We start from the raw sequence: 12896 nt of genomic DNA on the forward strand, positions 1-12896 counted from the left end.
TATCTTCCCCAAAGGACAAAAGGGTCATCTGGGTTTCATTCAGTGATTGTCGAGATGTGGATGGGCAGAGGAGGCGGGCCTGGACCCCTCCGCCTGCTCAGCCCCCTGCCCCGGCGGGGTCCCTGGTCCCGCCCCCCCCCCACTCGCCCAGGGGGCCCGCGGTAGGAGAGTCACAGGACAGAACGCGATCACGAGCGGCGGTTTCATTCAAGTCTCTGGTCGGCAAGGATGCCGGCCACACTTCTGAGAACAACTCGGAAAGGGCACGGCACGGGGGGCGAGGACCGGGGAGATCACCCCTTAGAAGTGCAACAAAGTGACCGTAGTCCACCCAGGTGCAGAATAGAGCAGAGGTAATAAATGTAAAAATAAAATCACACAAACCACGCCGGCAAAAACCCGCAAGTTCAACAATGAAGACCAAGGGCAGCGCCAGAGGAGAGCCTGATGTGGAGGTATGCGGTTCTTTTCATGCTGAAGAAAAGGACTAGATCACCCGGTGACCCCAGAAGAAGAGAAACGGGAACTACATGTCACAGTTTTCTTTCCTCTTTCTGGCTTACCACGGTCGCCAAGGCCCCAGACCTCCTCCTGCCAGGCCCATTTAGCTGGACCCCGGGCACGATGCGAAGGGCCCAGGTTGGAAGCTGACAGGGGGCGCGTTTCGCTCCCGTGTGCTGGGTGTGAGGACAGTGAGGCCGCCGCAGCTCGGGGCCCGCCTTGGCTTCATTTTGGGGGAAGATCTGCAGACCCGCCTGCACACATTTGTTCTGTGTTGAGACTTGGGTCCCAGATGCTCGGCCTGAGAAAAAGTACTTTTCAAAAAATTATCATTCACATCACTTGGGCCTTTTGTATTCATGGTAGAATATGCAAAACGAGTAATTCCTTTCGTAGAATGGTTTTTCAATAAAAACAACAAAATGGGAAGCTGTTAGTGATGCAGGCTGTTTGCTATGCCCCTCCCCCCCAAAAAAATAGAAGTTTTCAAATGCTCTTAATGAGCATATGGAATAACTTGGTTCCACAAGGGACCTGAGTGCATGTGTTATGGCACATATGCTCAAGAAGACTCATTACAGACAGTGTTAAATTTTAAATACAGAAAGTCCTATTGAGACATTTGGCCACTGCAGACGTGGTAAGCGTTGGTGTTAATCATCTTTGGAGGAAGTTCCTTTAAGGGGCAGCCGGGCAGTGGGTCTGACTCTTCTGGGCAGATGCCGCCCTTCCCTGCCCTCAGGAGGCGGGCCTTCCTGACATCTCCCACACACAGAGGTCCTGTTGCCTGGCCACGTGGGCCCCAGGGCCTGGGCCCTGTCCCACTCTGAGCATCGAGGACCCTCGAGGACCCGGGTCAGGGCACCGAGGCGGTCGGATGTTGGGGATTCTGCCATATTCCTTCTCCAACTTGTCACCCCTTATTCTCCCAGGAGGAGGCCCTCGGCTGATGCCCCTTGTCCCTGCCCTCCGTCGCCGCCCCGTGGACGGTGGACGGTGGGGGGGAGGGGCTGGTGGCCTGCAGCACTATGGTCCTCCCCATCCTCGTGAATCTGGGCGCCTGGCGCTGGTGGGCAGCCAGAAGCTTTACCACGAAAATCCCTCCATCGCTGGTGTTGGAGACCAGCTCGTGCTTTTCCTAATGAGCACGTCCCCAGTCCAAAAACGCGTCCTATGTGAGCTTCCAGGTGCCTTGGTGCTGGGCTGGTGGACAAGTCTCGAGGCCAAGGGAGCCTCTCCAGCATTTCTGTGGGAGCAGGACCTTTGCCACAGGGGTGGCGCAGGTGAACACTTCACCACGAACTTGGCATTGGACCACTGGGTATTCCCAAGCTAAAGCCTGTAAATGTGCCTCATGTGCTTGTCATCAGTTAAAATGGAGGTGAATTCAGAGGTTGACTTGTTTAAATACCACGAAAGCAAGGGACACGTGCGTGAGGTGTGGGGGCTGCCACGTCACGTGGCTCCTTGCCTGTGGGGAGCTCATGCTGACGGTCTGTTGTCACAGTCTCTATGACAGCGCCCCGGGTCACGTGAGCTTTGTCAGGGCACCATGGTACTGAACACCTGTTGTGCTGGAGCCCCGTACCCACCCATCCCCACGCACCCCTACTCCTCAGTGCCCAGAAATCTGCAGCCGCTCATGTCACTCCTGCCCTCTGCCCTTGGAAAATGCCCCCGACAGGAATGACATTCAAGGTGAACATGGTGTCGAAGGATGTGATGTTGAAGCTTCCTGGCAACATGATTTGGGATTTACCCATGGCATCTGGAAACATTCGGGGTTTTCCTGATGCCTGCCTGCAGCAGGTACTCTGCTGGGCACCACAGGGGATGGAGAAGAGAAGGGAAAGCATCTGGGTCTTACAGGTGCTTGGGGCATGGCAGCACCAGGCAGTGGGATCCTCACCAGAGGAAGGAGCCACATCTTCTTCCTGGCAGCCTGATGCCTGGTTCTGGGCTGTACTCGGCAAATGACGCACGAGCCACGTTTATGATTCCAGTGACTCCGAGTCTTATGGGAGAGAAACCGGATGTAGAAAAAAAAATGGATACTCATAAAAGGTGCTAAGTTCTATGAGAAAAGGGACAGCAGAGGCACTGCGGGTCTTCTAGGAGGGAGACCTCCAACAGAGGTGGTGTGGGGGGTGCTGGGGAGGCTGCCCCCTGGACATAGGCAGTAGGAGTAGGGTGTTTCCAGGCAGAGGGAAGAGTGTGGACCAAGTGTGAACTCAGACGGAGCAAGTCTGGGGGAGCGGCCGGGGGCCAGGGTGGCAGGGAGGTCCCATGAGGCCACAGAGGCCTTCTGATCCCAGTACTGTTGGGGACTTGGCAGCCTCAACAATCTTGTGTTCAAGGACTGTGGTTGGGGGAATTCCAGGATTTACATTAATTTCGGCGAGGTCTTCAAAGGCTGTGCCTTAGAACATTCCTGTCCCTGAACACCAGGAGTTAGAGATGCCTGCGCGGAGATGGGAAAGGCGGTCATGTTGGGAAGCCACGTTATGCTCCCTGAGTGGGAGGCCGGCCCTCTGCCCCACAGCTGTGGTCTGCCGTGTTCGCTCGGGTGTGGGCCTCCCGCTTTACACAAGGGCCCCAAAGCACCTCTATTGCAAGACAGTGTTCAGACCGTGAAAGGTATTCCCTCAGTAGAGGGATAGCTGGTGTATATATTCTAATCCAGATTAGAGACATTCCCTTCTTTTAAAATCTAGTTTTTTATTCAGATATAGTTCATGTAGCATAAAATGCCCCCAAACTGTACCGTGAGTGGGTTTTAGTATATTCACAAGGGTGTGCAACTGTTCTTAGGTCAGGAACACTTTCATCACACCAGAAGGAACCGTGCGGGCACTGCATTAGCACTCGCTCCCCACCCCCCCACGCCCCTGCTCCCAGGAACCCCTTCCACCTCCTGTCTCTGTGTGTTACCCACTCCTGCCATTTCATGGAAGCGGACTCTTACTCATGTGGTCCTTTGTGACTGGCGTCTTCCCCTCAGCACCGTGTTTCGGAGGTCACGTGCTGGGTCGTGCGCATCAGGTCCCCGTTCCTTTGCGGGGCTGGACACTCTCCCACTGTCCGGAGAGACTTCCTCTCATTCATCTGTCCGTCAGCTCGGGGACGCGCGGGCGTCACCGATGATGTGGCTGGGACACACTTGTGCACACGTTTTTGTGTGGACAGATGAGAATGTTACCTTTGCTTTGGCTTCTCAAAATCAAAAATGTGATGCCTTCTGCACTGGTCTAGAGTCTTCAGGAAGTCCCACAGCTGTTATGTTTCTGAGCACCTCTGTGCACCTTGCGTGGAGTGGGGTGGGTGTGGTGACACGGCCGATGGCCCCGCCTTCAGGGAGGGGGCTGGACTCCTGAGCAAGTGAGTGCATGGGCTGGGCATGTGTGTCCCTAGGGGGCTGGCTGGCTGGCTCTGGAAGCACAGGGGTGGGGGTCTTTCTGTAGCAGGCACACTTACAGCCCTGGGAAGGGGGTATTACCTCCGCAGCTCATTCTGCAGCTTATGTCTATACGGAGATTTTATGCTGGTTTAAAGTGTGCAAATCCATTGCCGGGATGGCTCTCCACAGAGCGTTATGTTGCCTGTTTGGGTTTTAAGACCCTTTCTTGGAAAAAACAAAACACAACAAAAAACCTCTCTAAGAGGGTTAGCAACACTAGGACACTTGATTTTTCTTTCTCAAGGAAAGGATGACAGATTGTGCGAGACCTTTCGTACACTGAGGGTGATTCTTACTGGCTGGCCTCTCCGTTCCTCTTGCTCATGGGTTCTGTACACGTACAGGGAGCTCACGTGTGTTAGAACAGCCTTGGTGAGGGGAGGCGAGGCTTATGGGATGGCCAGTGCCCCTTCCGCACCCTGGAGCCGCCACCATGGGGAGTCCGTCTCTGGGCTCCCCATCCCCCGGGGACAGAAAGCCATCCGAAAAGTGAGATCCAGTGACAGGCCACGTGACTCCGCTTTCCTTAGCTGCCGGACTGGGCTTGGTAGGTGTAGTTTCCACAGGACTATAAAAGCTGCAAGCCCATGTATTCTTTGAGGTATGTAAACAGAATTGTTTGAATGCAATCCAGTAGTTGTCAGCAAGGGTATTATTTTGGTAACAAGGAAGATGAGCTGTCCCCTTTTCTGCGTTTGGTGTCACTCACAATGCCGCCATCCACTGCCAGGCGGTGGTGAATGGGAGCGGGTCCCTGTGCACAGGCCGGGTTGGGCTGTCTGTGTGAATACCAGAACAATATTCCCCATACGAATGAGGGAGACACCTGACTTCCAATTAGAAGTCAAGTGTGGCACTTTTCCCATCCTTAGAAGTCCCGGTTACAGAAAATACCCTTCAGCTAGCAGGTCAGCGGGGCTGCTGGACTAGGGGCCGCATGAGCCGGAGGCTGACCTGGGCCCGTCTGAGCTGCCCCTGCTGGTGTCGGGCCCCGTGGCCGGGACGCTGGGAAAGCCAAGTCTCTTTGGGGAGGGCAACCTGGGGTTGGCCAGTCGGTGTCCACGAAGGGTGACCCGAAGTCTTCCTGTTCGCTCCCACCCCGGGGGTCGGGCAGGGGCCCAGGGGGGCTCCTGGGGCCCACGCCCCCGGTGAGTGATGCACAACCTCCGTGGCCTTTGTGTTTCCCAGGCACGCCACAATGCCTGGCTCACCCTGCCAAGTTCTGTGATTGAAATTCATTGCCAAATTTATTGAGAAATTAATGAGAAAAGCTGCAAAGTATTGACTTTGAGAGGAAAACACAACTCATCTTGAATGAGGAGGAAAATGCAGCAATAATTTAGCCAGTATTGATTTGGCCCTGTCCATGTATTGATCTTCATTTTACAATATTAATTTGCACCTGCAATCGGCTGCAAAGGGAACCGATTTCATTTCGTGGCTGTGTTAATGTGCAAAGCATTAGGTGCTCTTAAGAAGTGGGAGTATTACATGTTGTGTCGGGAAGGCAGATTTTTTTTTTTCTATTTTTGCTTGTTACTGAAACAGACTAAAAATTAATTTTTTTGTCGGACAAAATATGAAAGCAAAAACCCATCTAAACTGTGGCCCTCCTCTCTGCTGCATGGGCCGCTTTTCATCCACACGCGGAGCCGTCAGCCGCCTGAAACTCCAGGCACCTCTCATCATCATCCCGGATCAGTTCAAAGTTCATGAAATTTCTATGAGCATTGATCTCGCCCCATTGATTTTTTTTTTTTTTTGCAGCAGATCTTTGAAATTTTAATTTCCCTAGCATCTGAATTTCTTATAGATGAAATGCGCTTGGAGGAGACAGTTGATGATGAAGTGGAGAACTTAGCGTCATTTTAAAGCCTAAAAAAGGGAGAGAAAACAGGCCTTTGCAGACCTTGCACGATGTTTTGGAGGTGGAGTGATGGCAGGCGTGGGGCGGCGGGGGGGGGGCATGCACGAGGTACTGGAGGGGGGCTAAGTACCAGTTTTGTCCTCAGCGGCCACACATTTTTAATGCAACTTTTTATACAGTCATTTTTGAAAGAAAAGCTATCTGGAGAAACAGCAGGACAGAGAAACATTCTTCACTGTGCGATCATTTGCTCACAGCAGTGTTTATCACCTGGTCAAGTTCACCTAGTTACTTATCAGTGGGACATTTAATAACCTCAAGGTGATATAATTGCTATTGGCATTTTTCCCCCTTGGATTCAGCTGGTTAATGTGTAAACTACTTGTCAGCAAATAGCACTTTGTCACTGAAATCACTAACACCCTCTAGAGGGATGTCTTTGTATTGAGCAATTTAATTTTACTTTATTTAATTTTTACACATTACAACCTGTGTTCATTCAGGCACACTGAAGGCTTGCAGTCTGTCGGGGCAGGGTCTGGGTATCCTGTTAGTAAAATATACTATATCTTACTTAACAACCCCCATTGCCTTAATTGAAGCACACACTCTTGTCCCTCGGAAAAGGAACTGCAGATGTTCTTATTATGTAGTTATGTTGCTAATGTGAAAAACTGCCTCATTATGAGGATCTGTTTGTAGCTAGAAAATGACTGCATTATGACAAATGCATGATTGGAAAGTTACAGGAAGATGATCATTATTGAAATGAAACTGGAACTCATTTAATAGCTCCAACCAGCAGCTGGAATGAAGCAAATGAATGTCTTCCTGTTTTTATTGTCATAGGCAGGTTTCAGGCAGGAGGAACATTTGTGCTAAACCTAAAACTTCTTGTACCTTTCTTAGCTAGCTGGGCTTCTGTTTAAACAATAGAGAGGCGACGGGAAAGGCGGCGTGTTTCCTACCTGTGAGCGTCCCCTCCTGTGCGTTTAATGCCGCTATTTTAAAATCAGGAGTGTGGCTGTAAGAGCAGTTGGTCAGGGGGTACTTGGAGGGTGGGCGCTGTGTGCGGGCTGGGCTGGCCTCCGGGTCTCCTCGGCAGGGCTGGGCAGGAGGTGGCCATCCTGGGGGAGCTCCCGTCATCCCTACCCCTCCTTCCTGCTGCAGCCCAGTCCTGGGGAGCAGGCAGGGTGCCGCCAGGCGGGGGGGGGGGGGCAGGAGGCCCCCCCCCCCCCTGGCCGGCCCCCCCCACCCCACCAGCCCCACCACTCCCCCAGGGGGGCGCCCCCTGCCCGGGGGCCCCCCCCCCCCCCCCCGCCACAAGAGTCCTTGGGAGCAGGTTTCCCATAGCCGAGCCCTCGGTACGTAGTAGCTGCTTAATGAATGTCAGGTGAATGGGCTGGACTTAAGGCCGTTTCTTGCCTGGAGTTACTCTTTGCAGAAAAACACCACTGGCCCCAAACATACACGCTCTCGAGGCTGAAATTGTGCTGGTGCGTTAATCAGCCCAGAGGTCTTGGATACGTCCCCTTGCTTAACCGAACGGGGCTTATACCTTCATGGACTTGCTACTGGAGTCTAATAAGATCATCGTATATGTTTGGGGGGCATTAGAGATGAACACAGACCTCAGGGCAGGGCTGGCTGACGGAGACGGTGAAGCCATCACAACGAACCCTGAAACCGTGTGTGTCCCGGGAAAGACAACCCCGCCGACTCCGCCCGGTTGGGGCTGTGCTGGCCGCAGCTCCAGCCCAGGGCCCGATGCCACATTCTGCCCCCACCACATTAGCTCTGGCAGTCCCGACCTGAACTGACATCACAGACCGTTAACATTTTATCAATTGCACGATGATTAATCCCTCAGTACACGGGCATGACTTAAATATTTAGAATGCTGCTTCTGTGAGGACTTTAATGCATGTAAAGTAACAAGATTAACTCTAGTACACTCAAATATATTTAAATATGTATCCGTCCCGAGCTGTAGGCTATTCTGGCGTGGAGGATTCACTGCTCTATGTGGCCGTTTCAGGCTCTATTTGTATGACCCGCGCTGGATGCTGGCCTGCATATGATAGCCGGATATCTGGCTTTTCACAGGCTGCCTGATTGCTTGCCCCATTTGGCATGGAATGTGATTCCCGGCTATTCTAGCTTCTGATTCATTCAGGTTTTATTGCTGTGTAATTTTCTTATTCTAAAATAAAAGCTCTCCAACAAAAATTACTATGCATTAGGCCACAGTAGCCTACTCAAATGGATATTAATACAGTTTATCTCTAAAAGGACGAATAATGTATTTGAAACAGATAAAAGGCCCTCCACTAAATGAGGAATGTTAATATCTTATGGCACGGTTAATAAAGAGATATTTCACAAGGGAGATTTGTTTTATGACTTTTGATACAACAGCCTTATAATCTGACATATCTTAAATGATATAATTTTGCACATACATCCATCTCTTTTATACGCAGCAGCCCATCTTAGCGAGATTTGAATTCGGAACAAATAATGGGCACTAATTACTTTGGGGGGAGGCATTTCTCTCCGACGCAGATATGGCGGAAATCCGTGCAGTAAGTTGGAAGCTTATAACACATTTTGAGGAATGTCTTGTTTATTTCCCCTTCAGCAGAAAATAACATTTGTTTTTGTTGTGTTTAAGGCAGAGTTTAAATTAATTTAACCCAGTGACACATGTTCAGAGACTAAGCAAGCTGCTAAATAATTCCTTGGAATAAATTGCTCAGGAACCAAGTACATTAATTTACAGCTCTCCTTATGCTGACAGATGTGAGGGCGGCAGGAGGACCTACAAATATTAACATAAAACAAATTTGCTTTATTCTTCTTCATATTTCTTCTTCATCCCCGACTTGAGCTCACCCAAGGCTCCTTCTCTAATTATCCACGAGGTCAGTAAGCAAAATTGGGAAGAAGCTGGGAGATCAATACAAATTATTCCTGAGCAAACCAGTGCTGACAGTTTGAATTGCAGCATATGTTTACCCAAAATCAGGCAATTTATCTTAATATCAGCAAAGTAATGCAGTGCAGGTGAAAGGTCAGGCAATCTCTCCCCCTCATAATTACCCAGTTCTAAAACAGGAAAGTGGTATTGATTGGCCTGGCTCGGTGCTCTGTGACTGGACGTGCTAGAGCCTTGCCCTGGCTCGGCTGGGCCCTCGCCTTGTAAACTCGGCGCGCCGAGGATTTATTAGATGTGCGCGCGGGGTCCTGTGCTTTCTCCTCCAGTTGCAGAATTTGCCCGCGATGTCTGCGTGGCTCCCGGTCCCGCCAGTCGCAGCGTGATGGGTTCCATGCGGTTGGGCCCTCGGAAGGCCTCCGGCTGGCCCCGCGGCGGGCAGCTGCTAGCAACCCCACCCTCGGTGATCAGAAACCTCCCAGAACCGCGAGAGCGTTCCACTCCTCCCGGAGGCGCAGGACAAGGGCCATTTTTTTCCTGATTTTTCCAATGTTAAATTCATCAGGCGTCCGGGAGCCAAGCCCCCCGGATGGGATTTCAGGCTGCACCCGTGACACCCACCCTGGCCCTTTGTGGCGCCCGGCCTGGCAGGGAACGGGGTGCGGGGGGGGGCGGACCTCCAGGGGCGCGGCGGCAGGGCCTCTTCCGAGAGCTCGATCCTGGCGGTGCACTCGAGATGTGAATGCTCTCTGGGCCGAGGTGGGAGGTGAAAGGTAGCCTCCTATTTATACTGCTTTGAAATATTTTCAGTCCTAGAAGGAGAATTATCAATTCAACTGAAACACTGGAAAATGTCTCTTCCAGAATGAGAGTGTATGGTTATTACAAGTCATAAAGCTTCTGAAAGCTTGCATTAAAGCGTCCATCACCTGTCAGGGCCATTTGCATGAAATCAATAGTGGCCGCCCATCTATCTTTTCTGATCACCTTTCATCAGGCCGATTCATTAAGTCAAACAGTCATGGTGATTAGCTGGGAGAGAGGAGAAGCCCTGACACGTTAGAAATGCACAGTGGGCCACCCTTTTTGTTCCCTCATCAAGAAATGTAATACTTTATCTAATCCTTTTTGGGCCAAGTCGCTGGGTGAGGCCCATCCGCCCGGCTGCCCGTGCTGCACTTTCGCCTTGACACCCTTGTCCTGGCCCGGGCAGAGACATGACAAATTGTCCCCCAAGTCAACGCTGACAGCTTCCGATGATTAATGGTTTGATTATGAAGTGGTTTTACACATATAGAATTTACATCACAGAGAGTTAGAAATTTTGCCATGTCACATACGCCGAGGCATTTTGAAGAGCTTTACTATTTGCAAAGAAAACAGAGGGCAAAATCGCAGCAGAAGCCATGTCGTGTAAAATCAATACGTCGGATCAATGCTTTATTAACAAGAAAATGTCTTACTTCACATTCCTGTGCGGACCTTTGTCTCTGGGATGTATGATGGAATGTCAGATCATGTTGTGGCCCTCAACTTACGGGCGTGTTGTTGAGTGTGCGTGCGCGTCTTCCGGCCCCGCCGCGTCCGGGACCCGCCACGGGTGTTGACACCGGCGCTCGGGGAAAAGCGGTGACCAGTTATTTCGGAGAGCACTTTCAAAGGCAGCCTCGAACCTCGCTCCTCGAAGCCGGCGCCTTTGTGTTCCCTGCACTCTTGCAGACCTGCCGAGTTGGGTGGTGGTAATCATCAAATTACATGCTGACTAATGAGTGATGGCCCAAATTGTGGGCTGCGTAATGAATAGATGGCGGCAGGTCCTATTAGTCTCAGCAAACCCCCTGATTTATGTCGCGCCATGCACCGTGGCGTTACTCCACGGAAAACGATATCTACATCAAGAAGTAATGTACTCTAATAAGTATTTTCATCTTAACTCACGTCCCCGGGCCTCCGGGCTCAGTTTTTGTTGGAGTCAGGCAAAGCCATAATAAAGCCCAATGGCTCCTTATAATGCTTGTTAAACACAGAGTGTGCAGTCGGACGGAGTCCCGGCCGTGATTCATGCACTGTACACAGCGCGTGTGCCGCTGATTTATGGCCGCGCACAGTTCATAGTCAAAATTACAATTTGAGGGATAAAAAGATTAATTACTATTTGTGGCCGGCAATTTCGTGAGGCTGGTGGAATGATAGTGCTCTACATCAGTTTGTAGTCAGCCATTCACAGATTATTAAAGCTTTGCAAGAATAAGTGCTCCTCCTGCCTGGTTTGTGCTCAGGCAATATGCTAGACAGAAAAGGACCACAGGGATAAATCTGAAGCTAGCAATAGCTGGACATATGTCATAATTGCCAGTTTCCCATAAATCCCTGGCCAGGGTGGAAAGCACCGTGTGATGTAGACAGTGATCATGACAGTGGTGATTGCTATGTATGGCCCCAAGACTTGCAACCTTCAGCCTGTACTACCATTCTGACAATATATTGAGTAACCCGTTGACTTTCTTCCAGTCTAATTATAGATTAGAAATAATCATTGCTTTTATATGCAAAAGAAAGGGGGGAAATCCATTCCTTAAGACAGAGCTAGCGTTCGGGGGTGCTTGCCTCCGAGAGCGTCAGAAAAGGAGAGTCACACATTTATTTGTAAGCGTGCAATAAACGAGTAATGGATGACATAAAAGTAATTAACCTGACCTACATTTCTGTGTCCTGTTACAGCCCTTAATGAACCAACCATAGATTACGGCTTTCAGAGGTTGCAGAAAGTGATCCCAAGACATCCGGGTGATCCCGAAAGGTTACCCAAGGTTAGTAAAAGAGCAAGTGGCGCCCTGCGCGGGTCCGCCACCGGGCCGGTTCCGGTTTGGGGGCAGCAGGTGCGCTGGGAAGGGGGGCTCCCAGGTGCCCCGGACCCCACGACCACTGCAAGGCCGGCAGGTGTGGGGAGCCGTCCCTGGCCCGCGCCCCGGCCCGTCCAAGGCGGGCGAAGGGTGAGGGAAGGGGGCCGCCGCAGTCGCCGGGCTCATGTCTCATCTCCATCTATTTAAAGGAGGAAAAGACAGGCTTCTCTGGTACAAATATTTTGGATTCTGCGAGGGGGACATAAACTTCCGCGTAATGAAATAGTTCAATTAAACATTTTCCACTCCAGTAGCCCGCGCTGATTTCAATCTAAGCAGCCCCAGACTGATCTGTGATTACTTGACTCTTGTTTTCCTTTCATTTTCTAAAGCTCGATTCAGTTTAATCTTTTGTTTACAAAGCTTTTGTTATAAGTCCCTGACTTAGCAGGCTAACAAATGAAGTCCACATATTAATATCTAGGGGGACTTTTCATTTAAATTCAACAGAGACAAAAGCTTGCCCGCGTTGTTTGTGCACACGCCACGTATCACAGGAATTTCATTTTGATGTATGACATTAAAGATAAGTCAAGCTTATAATTTTCCCTCTCCTTTGATATAATTTTGTCTCTTTCTCTCTTTAGAAGCCATCTCTGGTTTTCAAGGCAGAGTTGAAAACACAATGAAAGATGAAGTCATAACATTATGACTGATTATTTTACATTCCATCCCTGTGTGCACCCAAGTCTTGACCACCTCTGAGTTTTATTAACACAATAAAACCTTTTAGACATTACCTTTTTAATGCTCAGCATGAACATAAGCAGCATCATTAGGCTCCTTTTTAATTTGTGAACACGCTAGCGACGGATGTCAGATATCCACTGTTGGAATCACGGGAGCCAGGGAAGGATGTTTTTCAAATGCACAGCAGTTCCTAGAGGTGTTTTGTTCCTGAGGGTGCGCTCCAGCAGGACAAGCCTTTCCCCAGGCCTGCCACGTGGCTACCCAGAGGGCTCTGCTGCGAGCCTCCAGCTGGGGGTGGCTTGGCACGGGAGGGATTAGGTGCCAGGCTTGGCCACCCGCACGCGCGCAGAGGCCACATGCCCTTGGCAGGCCCGGGTAAGCACTGAGCTTGAGGCCGGGCGAACCCCTGCCTGGCAGGTGTCCTCTTGCAGGGGTAGGGAGAGTGTCCCTCCACAGGACCGACTGTATGGCACCTCAAGGCTACGTCAGCTGCTGGTGGTGCCACAGGTGACCAAGTGCCCATGAGGCCCTGGCTGGCTAGCA

General features: G+C 50.9%; 1 protein-coding gene across 18 annotated transcripts in view; it reads left to right on the top strand.

Annotated features, from left to right (window-relative positions):
* Positions 1 to 12896, top strand: part of EBF3 (EBF transcription factor 3) — a 124786-nt gene that overhangs the window by 102431 nt on the left and 9459 nt on the right. For all 18 annotated transcript variants that reach the window (XM_073884691.1, XM_073884692.1, XM_073884702.1 and 15 more), the window contains one exon: positions 11482 to 11570. In XM_073884691.1, the coding sequence (XP_073740792.1) occupies positions 11482 to 11570 (89 nt within the window). The remainder of the gene's footprint in view (positions 1 to 11481; positions 11571 to 12896) is intronic.

This window comes from Callorhinus ursinus, unplaced genomic scaffold (assembly GCF_003265705.2).
Source record: "Callorhinus ursinus isolate GAN/ISIS: 27379988/994484 unplaced genomic scaffold, GSC_fseal_2.0 scaffold58, whole genome shotgun sequence".
Classification (NCBI taxonomy): domain Eukaryota; kingdom Metazoa; phylum Chordata; class Mammalia; order Carnivora; family Otariidae; genus Callorhinus; species Callorhinus ursinus.